Source organism: Acipenser ruthenus, chromosome 2, assembly GCF_902713425.1.
Source record: "Acipenser ruthenus chromosome 2, fAciRut3.2 maternal haplotype, whole genome shotgun sequence".
Taxonomy (NCBI): Eukaryota; Metazoa; Chordata; class Actinopteri; order Acipenseriformes; family Acipenseridae; genus Acipenser; species Acipenser ruthenus.
This window is the reverse complement of record NC_081190.1, coordinates 12,914,947-12,930,345: the sequence shown is the minus strand read 5'-3', so window position 1 is coordinate 12,930,345 and position 15,399 is coordinate 12,914,947. Positions and strand designations below refer to the sequence as shown.

Below are 15,399 nucleotides of genomic sequence, written 5' to 3'. Positions count from 1 at the left end.
TACATGCACTTGAAAATCGACTCTACAGTCATGACTGTGTGACATTGTCACACGAATACATCGTGAAACAGCAAAAGAACGTCCTTTGGTCAGCGCGACTTTAAGGGCAGGGTCAATCACTTTCTCACAATAAAAACAGCTGTAAAAACCCATGTAAACCGGAGCAGGAATCGTGCTTGTGGCTCACGAGATTTCAGCAGTCAAGATCCTGTTTAACTGGCGGAATCTCACGTTATTCCTCAGCAAAGCCATACTAACACCCCCTGTGTTCCCACATTTTCCACATACATTTATACTACATTTACTACTTTAATTAAATAAAACTTTTAGATGTTACGCATATCTATTTTTTAAGTTGTAAAATTTGTACTTAGTAGAAGTTTTATTTAATATACTTTTATGTGAGTGTGCGTGTGTGTGCTGGAAAGGTAACGAGACACAAACAAGTAATATGTGATAATTCGGAATGTGCGAGACAACAAGTTAATTCTTTTCTCTTGTTAATTGTTTTAAAAATTCATGGCTGAAGCTCTCCTCATGATATTCAGAGTCGTTCTTTTCCTAATTACTAGGCAGACATGGACATTTAAATATCCCCTGCCCTAAATGACTATGAATTGAGTAATCTGCACTGGTACGGCCGACTTTTTTTCCTAAATCAGAACACCATAGCAACGCATTTCCTGAAAATTACTGTGGCTAAAAACATCGTGAGGAAAACTGTCATGACTTGTCCATATAAACGCCGTCATAGAAAGCAGTTTGATCTTTGACTTTTCTCAAACAATATCAATACTGAAAGGCAGATGAATAGCTGTTTTGTTCAACCTATTAGAAAATAAGTACATTATAAATACGTTATGGAAAAAAATGATGAAAAGATTCTCAACATAAAAGAACACAATCTGAACATCTGGATCCAAATGAAAGCATGTACTGAAAAGCTGTAGTGTCTGTAACCGCTGTAGCCGCAGGGTTAACTTTTAGCAGGACTGGGAGTCCACTTACAGGTTTTGGAGCTGGGGGTGGTGGTCGTGGAGGGTCTTTAATAACCTAAAACAAAAGAAAAATAAAAGTAAAATCAGTGACAGTGATGACATGTAACAAATGTGCGTAACCCAGTACTAGGTGTTGTATTCTGTGTCCCCCTTATTGGTCTTAGCAGTGCTAGTTCACAAATTGACAACTGGCGTTTGCAATCCCTTGTTGATTGATTAACAAGGCCTTATGAAAATTAACACCAAGGCCAAAGTGCAACATAAAACTGAACTTGTTGACAGCCACTCTTTGGGGGAAGTGCTCCTGCTCATTTATCTCCTAATTAACTGGATGAGGTTCAGTGATTTCCAGTCCTCTCCAATCATAAAGGAGTTAATTAGTTTAAATCAGATGTAGAAAGACGGCATGGGGCTTTCCTTGTGCCCTGGTTTCACAGACAAGTGCCTGACCCTCGGTGCCGAGCTTAGAAAGTGTACACCTCCTACTGCCAAGTATGAAATAGCTCTGGGTAAGCAGAGAACTCCACAAGGGCCTGTACCACCAATAACATTGCTTCACTCTTCCCATTCCAGCCCTATCACTCCAGTTACTTGCTTTATTGGACTTGATGTTGAATGTCTAAGCTTTTGCAACTCATACTGTACTGCATACTTTAATGGAGATAACACCGGCCATTTCAGTCACAGCAAACAACTGATTCAAGGTTATTACTTTCTAACTTAGTCAATGTTTATCAGCAAGTCCAATAATAATTGTGTGTCTCTTCTGAGTGTAATCATTAACATACTTTATGGTAAAGGATTACCTTTTTATTAAGCCAGATAAGAAGGGGATTACCATGTTTTCTGGACATGAAAAAAAAGCATTAGCCAAATGTTTTCTGCTTGATCTCTAAAGTACCTGCCGGACAGATGTGAAAACAGACTCTCGAAAAGCTGTATAAGTATGTTGCGTTTTTCAATTTTTAACAGACTTAACCACCTGACATGAGCCTGAGCCTTGTTTAAAGAGCAGAGAAACAACCAATTTAAATGGCAAAAGCCCATATTCTTATATTGCTCCTTTGTAATTGTCCCATGCGATCCTTAAATCTATTCCTTCTTTTGAAGGTCCTATGTTACATGGAACCATGGTATAGCCAAATGAGAGTGAATGGTTGCTTACATCCTGCTGTATATTTATAGCACAGGTTTTTAATAAGACCAAAGGATGAATTTAATTTTGTGGCCACAAGTGGACATTGTTCTACTTCAAAAAATACCTGGAATAAAATTGGTACAGAAAAAAACAAAAGGTTCTAAAATCAGCACTCATCGTTAAGTACTTTTTTCTGTATTTATAGTCCTGCTATATCCCTATGATTCAAAATGATGTTTACTAAATCTTCTGTTCTCAATAGTCCCTACGTCAAGTAACTTTGTGTGAAAATTGAACAATTTTGAAGAGGGTTTTTTAAGAATTGTTTGTGCTTGACGAACTTCCTTGTGTTAAAACAAATGTAATACATGTTTACCAAGTGATTACTGTGATCCGCCATTCAGCATTGGAAGTAATCAAGTCTGGAATGCACAGTTAAGTGGAAAACCAAACCGTATTGTATTATAAAATATCTGTTACAAAGCAGTAAATCGTCTCCCAGTTAGTTGTGTATTCTTCTACATATGTTATCTTTACAGTTTGAATGTCATGTAATATCAGCTTAAAGCAATATGATGAAACGGACAGGCCATGGTGACCAACATCTGTTCATGTCCTCTAGAACCAGCTTGTTCATTTCAATAATCTATTTTTAATTACCCAAATACATGGTTTGAAAATTGCCCAATAAGGGTGTGCAGCTGTTAATTCTGTCCCCTCTGAAACTAATTTTCCAGTTACTTGCTCACAGGTGCCATTGTGCCAATGGGGCAGAAGTTACAGTTGCACACCCCAAGTGGCCAATTCTAGAACCACCTCACTTTACAAATTCCTTTTTATAAGTCTCTTCAGAAGCAGTCCCTGTGATTGAAGAGACATCAGTTAGCAGCACTGGTTAATAATGACATAATCAGAAACAGCAATAAAGAAGTATAGAAAGCAGGTGTAAAAACAAACACAAAAATACAAATACAGATTATAATTGGTATCTCTTTAGTACAGCAACTAATTATTATAATTTGAATATGTTGATAAAAAAATACATAAAAGAAAGATGAATTGTCAGTACAGTGCAGTCATGGCATAGCATGGTAAAGTAATCCTCAAGAAACTTGTAACCTGCCATTAATAAGTGGTCTGGGCTTAACAGTCCAAAGAGACAGACAAAACAAGCTGTTAACTGCTGCTAGTGCTCACATTCCATATACAATTAAATGCAAATAACTTTTTTATGTGTGTATGTATAATCTATGTATAATCTACATGGATAGTTACTAATTTGCTTCAAAAGTTTGATACAATTCAGACAAATGTATCACCGTTAGATGGGCAGTTAAGCAAAACCAAGTATTTTAACCTTATTAGGTGGTGTGCTTTATTTCTTTAAAAACGGCCATTGCCAATGGTTATTTAAATACTTTTGAAATAAAGATCTAAAAACTACTGAATTGATACTGAATGCAGTTCAACATATTTCTACATTTTGACAGCTGGGATGCAGAATGCCTTTTCTTCATTAAATTTGTCAGGGGGCTTAAATAGTTTACAATGAACTCATTGACTTTATTTAAAACCTTCCAAAAAAAATAGAGTGGCTTTGCAGTCCAGCCACTGTAGAAACACTGCCTTTGTATGTAGCGATGGTGTTCTAGTTGAACACCATGGAAACCTTTCCAAACATGTTTATTCTCTCTTTAAAAGACACAGCTTCTTATTATGCTGGTTTGAAAGAGACACGTGATGGCCTTGTATTTCAACAATAGGACATTATGTAACGTATGCACTTTGATCCAGTCCCATGGCACTGGGGTACGTTTGGTGGTGTCTTCACATACTTTCCTATGGAAGGAACATGAACATTCCTGACATAAAGATTTGTCAACGCTATGACTGCTGCCAACGGGACATAGCCATGTGTTGTGATACGCAGAGATGCATGTAAGAACTGTCAACAGAGCAGCCACATGGATTCAAGATGAAGGAATACTTAAAAAGGACATGTGCGATATTGATTGAATGGAATCCCCCCCCACTGTCATCTGAGTCGTTAGCAAACTATCAGCACAACATAGCACGTTGAACACATGCTGAAGCTTCTCGATTGATGTCGCAATTCAGTAACTTTACTTACTCAAGCTGTGGTACAAAATGTGCTCTGTTTTCCATAATTACATGTTCCGGTTGTTGAATTCATGTGAAATAGCTTGGCTTTATTGACAAATTAGATAACACACTATTCCAAGGTCTTGTGCAATAGAACAAACCTGAAAAAATACACATTAATGACCACGTTCTGTGTTATCCCCTTCTCCAAATGTGATATTTTGAAAACAATAAGCACTACTGTTGAGTAACTACTTTTGGACAGCCACGACTTCTACAGCCATGACTTCACCAAATATGACACTCGAGCAAGCTGAATTGTGTACTAAAATGTCTGCTTACCATATGCTTCCACAAGCCTGTGCATTTTACTTCATCAGAACCCTGCTTTACTTTTCAGTTTGCCTGCAGTTCCTGACAGCAGTTACAGCTGCAGGTTGGGAATAGTTATTTTTTGTACGACCAAAGTAAACTTGATGTAGCTTTCTATTTGTGTCTAGAAATGTAGTGACTAATACAACTTTAACCAAGAACAGCCCAGTTGAGAGGCAAAATCTCCTGTATGTAAACAACTAGCTGGTACAATTCTATGGCACAAATTCAGACTAGCTTAGACCTAGTAAGTTCACACCCACAAATGAATAGGAGTGAAATCCTATCCTTTTCTAATTTTCTGTTTATATTACTTGGACTAAAACGACCTCTAAGTGATCTCTGATTTTTATATTTATCTTGCAGCTGAAGAATGCAAACCACAAAGTATAGCTCAGCCTACAATACTTCCTCCCACCCTGTCACCAAGGGAAGCTGGTACTGCACATCTAACAATTTACATTCACTGAACTCATCCGGAAGTCATTTTAAAAAGATATACATCTTATTTCTGTACACGACAGCAATAACACCCTCAGATCTTGCATTATTGTAACCAGTAGCATCTCCATTTTAAGCATGAATTTATTTAGCTAAGATTACTTACATTAGATTGACCCAACTAGATCAAGCAAGCACCTTATTTTAGTCTTACAGCCTCACCTAAACTGTCTAACACATGAGAAATGAGTTAACTTTGTACAACCACACCTAGGGCTGGGACCAAATCAAAACTTTGACAACCCTGTTAATCGCACTCAACAAAACTGTATTTAATAGCGTTTTCTTTTTTTTTGTAAGTATCTTATTTCTTCTACTCATAAAAAGAAAACGCTATTAAATACAGTTTTGTTAAGTGCGATTAGCGGGTTGTCAAAGTTTTGATTTGGTCCGGGCCCTAGTTGGGTGTGTTACTGGGTTATTGGGATTATTAAATATGAAATAATATATGTGTATAAAAAGGCTGAATAAATGTACTGTTATACTGAGTCAATTGCATTGGCTAATGGCCATTTGTAAACTTTCTTATGTTCTTATGTTCTATAAAGTTTGTAAACTTTCTTATGTTCTAGAAAGTTTAGTCATGAGTTAAATTATTTAAATTGTATTACTTTTTCACTTACCAATTTACAGCACAAGGGCCAAAACCACCACATTAGTGCAAGTGCAAGCAAGATGAACAACACCAGAAAGACAATGGCGACAGCTGTACCATCAGACTAAAACAAAACAACATAAAAAAAGACTTTGTTAAAACAGGAAGCATTTTCATTTGGTAATGGCCACAACTTCCTATAAATTCCAATGCATAAGCTGCTATTCCTCTTTTAATGCTACCAGTTTAACTATAATGTAGCTATTACAGGTATGGATGTTCATCTACATGTTATGGGGTTCCAATATACTCTACTTACAATCAGAAAAAAAAAATCTACAATGATAAATCTGGTTTGCACTTCGGTAATGTGTGCCCAAAACAGCATAACATGACTGATTTTAAACACAAACTTCTGGCAGATTTAACAGAAAGTGGTTATTTGTGTTGTGAGATCAGTTCTTTTTCCCTTCAAAGTGATAAACAAAAAACAAATTGCTCTTGGCAACCAGCATGAAGTCGTGCCTGAAAATTTGACATCCATGCACAACGTTTACACTAGGCCTAAACAACAATAGAATAAAATATAATTACAATAATACAACACAAATCATGATGATAATAATAATAATAATAATAATAATAATAATAATAATAATAATAATAATTTATTATGAATTATTTGTCACACTTACACAAGAAGAGGCAGTGACTGTAACAGCACTGGATATGAAGGACTGCCCATCGTTTAAACTAACCAGCACATCGATCGTCCTGGGAAAAAAACAAAGGAATAACACAGTAATTATTGAAATTGCACCTGCTAACACACCACAGTGCTGATTTCATATCTAAAAAAGGAATATTTGTTTCCTGTTCTGTAGAATAATGAATTTCTAGGGCAGTGAAGTCTCCTACTTCAATATAGACCAACACTTTTTTAAATAACCTTTTAGAAACTTGCAAACTCCTTAGTCTGAATAACCCACTCACAAAGGCCAGCTCCCTAAGCTACATACATTAATATTGATTTTATTTACCATGATTGGCTATAGATCAATACATGTTGTTATTTAAGCTGTTCAATTAAATGTTAGCCTTAGGATGAAATTCGGGGGGTGGTAGATGGGCAACTTAATTAATTAACGTCTATCATCATTAACCTCCTATTTAAACCCCAATCTCACACTCCTCGCTTTCTTGCATATGCTGCGACCTGTTATCTGCGCAAAATTTATTTTTCAGCATGAACCAACATTCAGATCAGGAAACCTCCCTGCTGGATTCTCCTCAACAATTCATTTCTCCGATGGAAAGTCAGTACCGTGTACTTCTAATGCAGACTTCTCCCAGCAACCAGACCTGCTGCTCTGGCATTACGGAGATCAAAACACCCCCGCCAGCAGGCTCAGCCTTCGGAGCAGCTATTTTATAAGGATTTGCCACTCGCCTAACTTTTAAAAACCCTGCACGACAACAATATCAACATCCTGGCTGGAAGCGATAGTATAGCGTTGTTCAGTATTTATTGTACCTTTTATATCTGCTACACCATGCTGCCAGCTTCTCAAGCGCACTTCCACAAACTAGCTTGCCCAGAGCTTCAGGACAGGCGGCAACACCACCCTCCTCTCCAGTCATGGTCACTCGTCTCCTCCCAGCACAGCAATCAAGAGACGCAGTCGAAACACATCCCACCCTTCAGCTTCATAAACAACATTTTCGAAGACATGAAGTCCCTCATTCACCCCTTCGCCATCTCAATTGCTTCAATTCATACACGGTTCAATGATATGGACAAACAGATCACTTCTAACGTTGCAGCAATCTCTATTATTTCAAGCCCAGTATTCGCCACTCAGTCATGGTCGCCATCTCGGTTCAGCACTTCCGGTCCCCACAGATGACGTCCCCACTTACAACCTGGCATCAGCTCCCTCAATGGTCCAAAGCATGCGCCTGTAGTTAGAAATCAAGTCCAGCGACCACATATGGCTTCTACTTTTGATACTTTTGCAAGATTAAGGGCTAGATTCTCAAAGCTATTTTCCAGCTCTTTTATTTTTCTGAAAGAGAATATTTTCAAGTACAGTTCTAATTTAAGACTGCTTGCAAGTACTAAAAGAAATGGCTGTTGTTGTTTTTGTCAAGTTTATTTTTGGAAACAGGCTTCACACTGCTATTTGTACTGGACTTTTCCATCCTGTACACTTCCAAATTCACTGCTACTGAACTAAAGATATTTTCATAATGTATCCTCGCACATTCGCAATAACTTACACTCGGCCACCTCGGATGGTAATTTCTATAAAAAAAAATAAAATAAAAAAACGGGACCTGCTATCTTTACTGGGCCATTTCAATTATGCAATTCGCATCATCTCCCAGGATAGAATCTTAATTTCATGTCTCCTCGCTCCTTTCTACAGCATCAAGCCAGAAAGCTCAGAAAAGCATATCTGCGCAATCCAGGAAGGACATCAAAATGCGTGTATTATTAATTCAAAACTGGAACGGGCTTTCACTATTCTATGAAGACTACAACTCAGACCGCTATGACTCGTCCCTTTTCACAGACACCTCATTTCTAGGATTCTCTGGTTTCATGAATCTCCAGATTCCGCATTCTCATCGCAGCAGCAGCTACAGTCCCATTGCAGGCGTTCCATCCACAAGCTGTAACTGCTATCAGTCTTCTGTGCTCAAAACTGGATTCTTCCTACCCATTCAATCACGACTGGATCCTTGCTTTCATCGCACACACAAGAGACTCTCTCCATTTGGCTCTAGGTACAATTAAATCATACATTAGTGGGTTTTAGTATCACTATTGTTTTATTGCAAGTTTTTCCCCTATCTTGCTGTCTATCCCACCAGTTCGTTTCACACTGAATCAAACATTCTCAACTAAAGCCGCCACCATCTCAGCAGCACATTTTGTTGATCAGACTTCCCCTGATTCAGTCGTCTTTAACCACATTTTCAGTGGTTCGCGAGTCAACGCCAGCAGACTCTGCACATTCACAGCCCATTCTACCTCCCTCTGTGAGAATACAATCATGATACAGCAGCAGAGCACTTAAGATAAACATTCCAATCACGAGGGCTATTAATCACAATAATCAAATATTCTACCCTGCATCACTTTCTAAAGTCAACAGTTTTATTCTAATCATAAACTCTAGATGGCAGTATAAGACCACAAGTTCTATACATTTTAGAGGGTCCTCTTTCACTGCGAAAGTCATGTATTTTCAAATCAGGATCAGTTTTACTTCAGAAGTTAATATTTCTTTCGACGTGAGACACATGTTGGATACGAAAACCATGTCCTACTATTATCAACGTTTCAGTAATGGTGCCCTCCTACCCTGCAATGGACAATACACTCATAGACTGCTCCTGATCAAATCAATAGGTTTCACAGCAGCCTCAGATCTTTGCATTCTTCATCTCTGCCCAAAGCCAGCCCCATCTTTGGCTCCATCTAAACCGCCTTAACACTCAAAGACCAATATCTCAAAGACCAATATCTCAGCAGATCTCTGTGCTCTACAGCACACTATCAATGGCAGTCCACCATTCACTAGTGCAGATAACTGCTTCAGCAGATCTCTGCTTTCTACAGCTGGGCCACAGCACGCTACTGACAGCATTGCATCGTTTACTTCCTCAGAGCTCTGCACTGCTCAGCAGATCCCGTCCTCTACTCTTAATCGCTCCTCACTACAGCAGATCTCGGCTCCCTCTTCAGATCTGCTCACTGTTGCAGCATGCAAAAGTTGCTTTAGTTTATCGCTTAAATCTACAACTGTCCTCCTCCAGAGCTTCCAACGCTCCAGCTTGCCTCCAATACTCAGATCGTGGCAGCCATTTCCGCTTGACTTCTTCATCAATCTAATCGTATGTCCGCTCATCCTTTCAAATACTACAAACATTAATACATGGTGAGAGATGTGGTATGAGACTGGAAATCTGTCTGGATTATGAGCTAAGGAGTTCCACCATTAGGAGAATGACTGTAGTTATAAAACCCACATCTCTGAATGTGAGTTCACCTTTTCCATTTCAAGCAGACATGATGGTAGCAAACCGTTGATCAATCCTGTATCAACTAACACATAGGATGGTCTCACCACTCTCGCCCCCAGAACCAGCTTTCTCCCCAATCATTTCGGATCGAGCAGCTACTTCCGCAGCCAGAGCCAACATCGATCTCCGTCCGGTCAAGGAGCATGGGGCGCTGGTCCTCTGCAGCAGTCGATTCATACATCCGTTCATCCCCTACTGACATAGCAATAGATATCAAAGACTAGCTAGCATGCCCAGAGTGGGGGCTAACTGACCGCCGGGGCCACCAGAGGTTTTTCCCTTCTAGGAAGGTTTTTTTTTTCCTCTCCACTGAGCGGCAGTTAATCACATAACCATACCACACTAACATTATTTTAATCTCTCCAGTTTGTCTCGTATGTCCCTTCCTGTCCCATCTTTTCCAGCTGTTTCCTTTATGTTATGCACTGGCGCGATTCTCACAGTGAGGGTCTCTGCGGGGAGCCAGGGGTCCATCCTTTGTGGGGGTAAGTGCGGATTCACTCCCCCGACCTCAGGTCGCCATGATACCTTGTCCTGGCTCTAGGGGGGTTCTCACCGAGTGAGTCAGAGGGGACCCCTGGCCACACTATCCTTTCACAGCTCATGTACTTTTCTACCTCACCATGTGAGGCGCTGTCCTTCCTTCGCTCGGGACATGGCCCGCTTTACACTCTTAGTGCCCAGTCCCAGACTAACCCATTTCAGTTGCAGATTCCCTGCGGGAGCCTTGTCCCGGCTTCGGAGGCCGAGCCGAGCCTCTTGCGAGGGCAGCACCAGACCACGCAAGGAATCCTTTAATATTCTTCTTTCAGCCCTACGATCGGGCTATTCCTATCGTCCCGAGAGGCCCCTCTGCCGAGCAGAGCAAATTTTATGTTTTCAGATCCTCAGGAACACTACCTTCGACCAAGCTCCATCCTCGAAAAAATGACAGCTCATCGGTCAGGATCTCTCTCTATCCTAATTTAAACGGGGCCTTCCCTAAACCCACCTAAGCCGAGCTACGGAATTGAGCCTCTATCCTTGGCCAAGCATCACTCACTCGGCCTGTCTTACTAACAGCTCATTACTGCTTCCTCTTTATTTTTGCCAATTTTACCTCATTCAGACACTACATTATTAACATGTGTCCTTGAACCCATGTTCTGCTGCAGTATATTTTTATATATATACACACTGTATTGTTCACACAGCGTATGGCAATGACCCTAAAGACACTGTGTGGTATAACGCTACGTCAATCGGAAATCACAAGCTGATGTTAATTTACTCATTTTTTAATGTAATTTTAGGATCCTCCACTATGGAACTGCCCCTAATGCAGCTTTGATATCTATAAATATAGTGCTCAAATAACTATAACTATAAATGACCCACATGATGGGTTTGCTGTTTTTAATAAACTGTGGTTGCATGGTGTTCGGCATGGCTCCCAGCACACCCTCATAAACGTCAACCATGTAATTCATTCCCTCATCACAGGGTTTAAAATATATCCCTACACAATTTTTAGGTTATAATTCCAGGCTTATAAATCAAATAATTTATAACTTTGACCTAAACCTTTAGAATAAAAAAAAAAAAAAACACATGAAAGGCTATTACATGCCTATGGTACAGTGCAGCTCCAGGACTCAAATGCAGTATATGTGTGTATATATAAATATTGTAACCTCCCCTACTGAACACATAAGGCATCCATTTCATAGTGTATTACATAGCAGCATGAAACTAAAACAGAATCGCTGCTATCTAAGTAAGTGATCCTCATGAATGGATAAGAGGGTAGGGCACTTTGACATCTTCAGCTAATGGTGCTGTGGTAGACAGACTAAAGAACATAAGAGCATAAGAAAGTTTACAAACGAGAGGACGCCATTCGGCCCATCTTGCTTGTTTGGTTGTTAGTAGTTTATTGATCCCAGAATCTCATCAAGCAGCTTCTTGAAGGAACCCAGGGTGTCAGCTTCAACAACATTACTGGGGAGTTGGTTCCAGACCCTCACAATTCTCTGTGTAAAAAAAGTGCCTCCTATTTTCTGTTCTGAATGCCAATTTATCTAATCTCCATTTGTGACCCCAGGTCCTTGTTACTTTTTTCAGGTCAAAAAAGTCTCCTGGGTCGACATTGTCAATACCTTAAAAATCACAGGTTTCACACCGTGGCAAGAGGACTGAGCTTCTGTGGAAACAAACATTCTTGTGCCAAAGACGGCGCTATAGTATAGATTTTTGGTGTCAAGCTGCTGTCCTCTATGCATTTTTTGAATGCGAGTTGAACAAAATGCTGCAGTATAAAGTTACTACAAACCTACCAAGGCCATTGACTATATAACTGTAAGAGCCATGGCAAATTGGAAAGCAAAAGAAACTCTGTAAACTATAGGTTTACTTGTGTCCTAGATAGCTAAATGACTATTGCACAACACAAATGTTTGTGCCTATCGAAATATGAAACATTTGTCTACTGAACTGATAAGTAAAGACCCTAGCCCTTACGAACAGAATGGTTAACACAGCCCTGAATGATCATTGCTAGCATATTACTGCCAATACAGTACAACAAAACAAGAATGTGTGTGTTTAAACTCATACAAAATAAATACTTGTTTTTATTTTTCACCAAAATATACTTTTTTTTAATGGATGGTTATTTATTTACTAACTGCATGTGCTTTTATATGGATGGACCCAAAACCTGAATGGCACATGAATGACAGTTCATCATAACAAATGAAAGCAACAAAAACAAACTCACTGTTCTGTGCCTTCACTGTAATATCAAAGGCAGACGTTCCTCTAATAGTGTTTATAGACAGAAAATCAATAATGTTATCTCCATTCTGTGCCTGATACCATAGAAGTCTGTGTACATGTTTGATTTCAGTTTACTTTGTTACTAAGTCAGTAGTTTAGCAATTACTTTCCTTACTGATTAATGTTGGCGCTCTTTAAAAAGAGTTGTGACTTATGTAGCACGGAATTGTAACATGTTTCATAACTAATTGATGCAAACAGCATCAAACAACGTTGTCAAGGGTTCCTTAGCTACCAGAATATAAACTATATATATATATATATATATATATATATATATATATATATATATACAGAACAGGTAAGCTGATAGATACATAGAATGTAGGTGCTTTTGAATTGTAGGTATGCAAGCAGAACATAACTGATGCACATCATCTTTCTAAGCAGCGTTATGTGGGAATGGGCACAGGGAAGCTAATTTTCCATCTGTCACTACAGATGATGCCATGCAAGGCATATACTATCACAGATTTGGTGGATACATGGAAAATCTCAAAAAACCAAACAAATTTAAGGTGCATGTTTCCTATCATAGGATGGCACAGATATGAGGACAGATGGAATGTGAAAGAAGTTTTTGCTCAGACGTTATGCAGGTGGCATGTGGGTTGATAGTCTGGACTATCACCAGTGTGGCAGTGAATTATTTAAAAGGGAAGCGCAGGAAAAGCATTCAGCACATCTGTCGCACATCCTTTTAAAATCCTCTGCAGCTCAGTACCTAATGTAATTATTCTCCACACATGCTAACCAAGTACTTAATGGGTTGGGTTTGCTAGCCAAAAGTTAATTAAGCAAGCACTTCAAACGGCAGCCACCTAGATGATTTAACATTTTTAGTTCATCGTTGAACTGCATAACCTTTGAGGTGCTTGTCTTCGGAAGTAAAATAACAAGGGAGAGAAAGCGCATTCCAAAACTCTCATACAGACACGGAACAAATACTGTAGCAGTTTCTGCATGTCAGCCAGATGACAATTCATTGCACAGTTTCACCCGTTTATCTTGGGACTGTACATTTAAAATGTAGCTTTAACAGTACACTGTTGTTTTGATCCCTTATTCTTATTAAGAATGCTAATGGTCTTTATTAGAATATCATATTGCAAAAGCAAACTATAGATAAAGAACTGTATGCATCCCTGCAGTACATTACAGCAAAATATCAATAAAATAACAGCTAAAAATGCTTTCATTCTGTAAGCACAGTACACATCAAAAGATGTTATAAACACTGATCCCACAAAGACTATCTTCATCTGGGCTGGTTTCAAATATAATAATTGTTTGGCAGACCCATTAAAGTTCAGAGGAAATGCTTACAGGTCTGGCCCTGTAGAGTTACCAACCACAATTCATGTTTAGGAACTCACATTACCAGAGAATAATGACTGTGACCCTTGGACTGAAACTAGCATAAAAAAAACAGGACTAATGTATTGTTTATTTACTGTTAACTCCCTCGAATGCCAGATGATCCAAAAATAAAAACTGAGTGGTACATTTATATTTACTGTTTTTGCAAGGAGAAAAGCATTATTAAACTAGCAAGAAACAACAGTCTAATATGATGTCATGTCTACAATGTCACCCTTTAATATTACGGTTTATTGTTTATACAATTTAACTGAAAGTTGTGGCTAAGAAAACAGTTAGCATCTCTCAAAAGTGCAAACACAAGTAAAAGTAGGCCTGTAATTTATCTGTCAGGAATGGTGTTAACAGGCACCATTTGAGCTTCCCCTAGTACCTTTGCAAGTAAAACTCAATCAAGACTTAATCTCTGCCATTCAGTTCTGGGCTTGTCAAAAAGAGCAAATGTGTCGAATTGTGTTGAAAGTGTCTTAATACTTAAGCTGTTCTATTCCAGCACTGCTGGCTGACATAAGAAGAAACATTTCTGGAAGCTAAACTGGCGATGATGGCCACACCTCGTGCCCCCACCCCCCAATGAATACCCAGAGATAGGTAGCTCATGGTGAATGCAAACAGGGATAATTCTAGTTGCTCTTCTCTGCAGTCTTTCCAAAGCCGCAATGTCCTTTTTGTAGTGTGGAGACCATCCAAGTATGGTCTCACCAAGCCAATCTAAAATCCCATCATAACCTCCTTGATTTATACTCTGCACTATTTTACTAGCTAGATCGGTAAATAGATAGAATCACATTCAAAACCAAATGCAATCCTTAAAATTACTATTGGCCCATCTACTGTATGAAAGCAGACATTGTGTTCAATGGCAGCCACTACAGTAAAACAAGGATGCCTGTTTGGGATAAATAACATATAGAACACAGTGCATAACCCTATGAATTGTAGCCCTGGAGTTTCAACAGTGCCCTGCCAAAGTGTCCAGTTATTTATAATTACAGTATGAGGATCTCAATGAGTACTTACTGTCCAACTTCATGTAGCGTGGGCGCTGGACAGACCAGATAATTATCCAGCACTTCACTTGGCTTCTCATCTGGAAAATGAGGCATTGCATGAGTTCCTTAGACTGCACTGGTTAATCAGTTATGCAATCGGAAAATAACTTGTTTCCAGATTATATATGTATTATATTTAACAGTTGTTTCAAAAGTAAAAGGGACATTAAATTCTGATACTCGGCTGGCATGCGTTATCAAGATTTAAAATATATTCTAAAATTAACTCTGCAGTATAATCTTCAGTTTCTTTGACAATTGATACAGTGTGTGCAAGTTCATGTGTTTTATTCACAGTCGACTGGGATTTTTAGATTACAGCGAGCACTTTCAACGGTTGCAGTTTTAGTA

The 15,399-nt window shown here is 38.9% G+C and overlaps 1 protein-coding gene across 1 annotated transcript in view; it reads right to left on the bottom strand.

Moving 5' to 3' along the window:
- LOC117403982 (anthrax toxin receptor 2-like) overlaps positions 1-15,399 on the bottom strand; it is a 79,027-nt gene that overhangs the window by 45,333 nt on the left and 18,295 nt on the right. Inside the window, exons 10-13 of the mRNA XM_058989704.1 lie at positions 15,017-15,086; positions 6,403-6,481; positions 5,736-5,831; positions 1,009-1,053 (exon numbers count right to left, since the gene is read on the bottom strand). Of these exons, the coding sequence (XP_058845687.1) occupies positions 1,009-1,053; positions 5,736-5,831; positions 6,403-6,481; positions 15,017-15,086 (290 nt within the window). The remainder of the gene's footprint in view (positions 1-1,008; positions 1,054-5,735; positions 5,832-6,402; positions 6,482-15,016; positions 15,087-15,399) is intronic.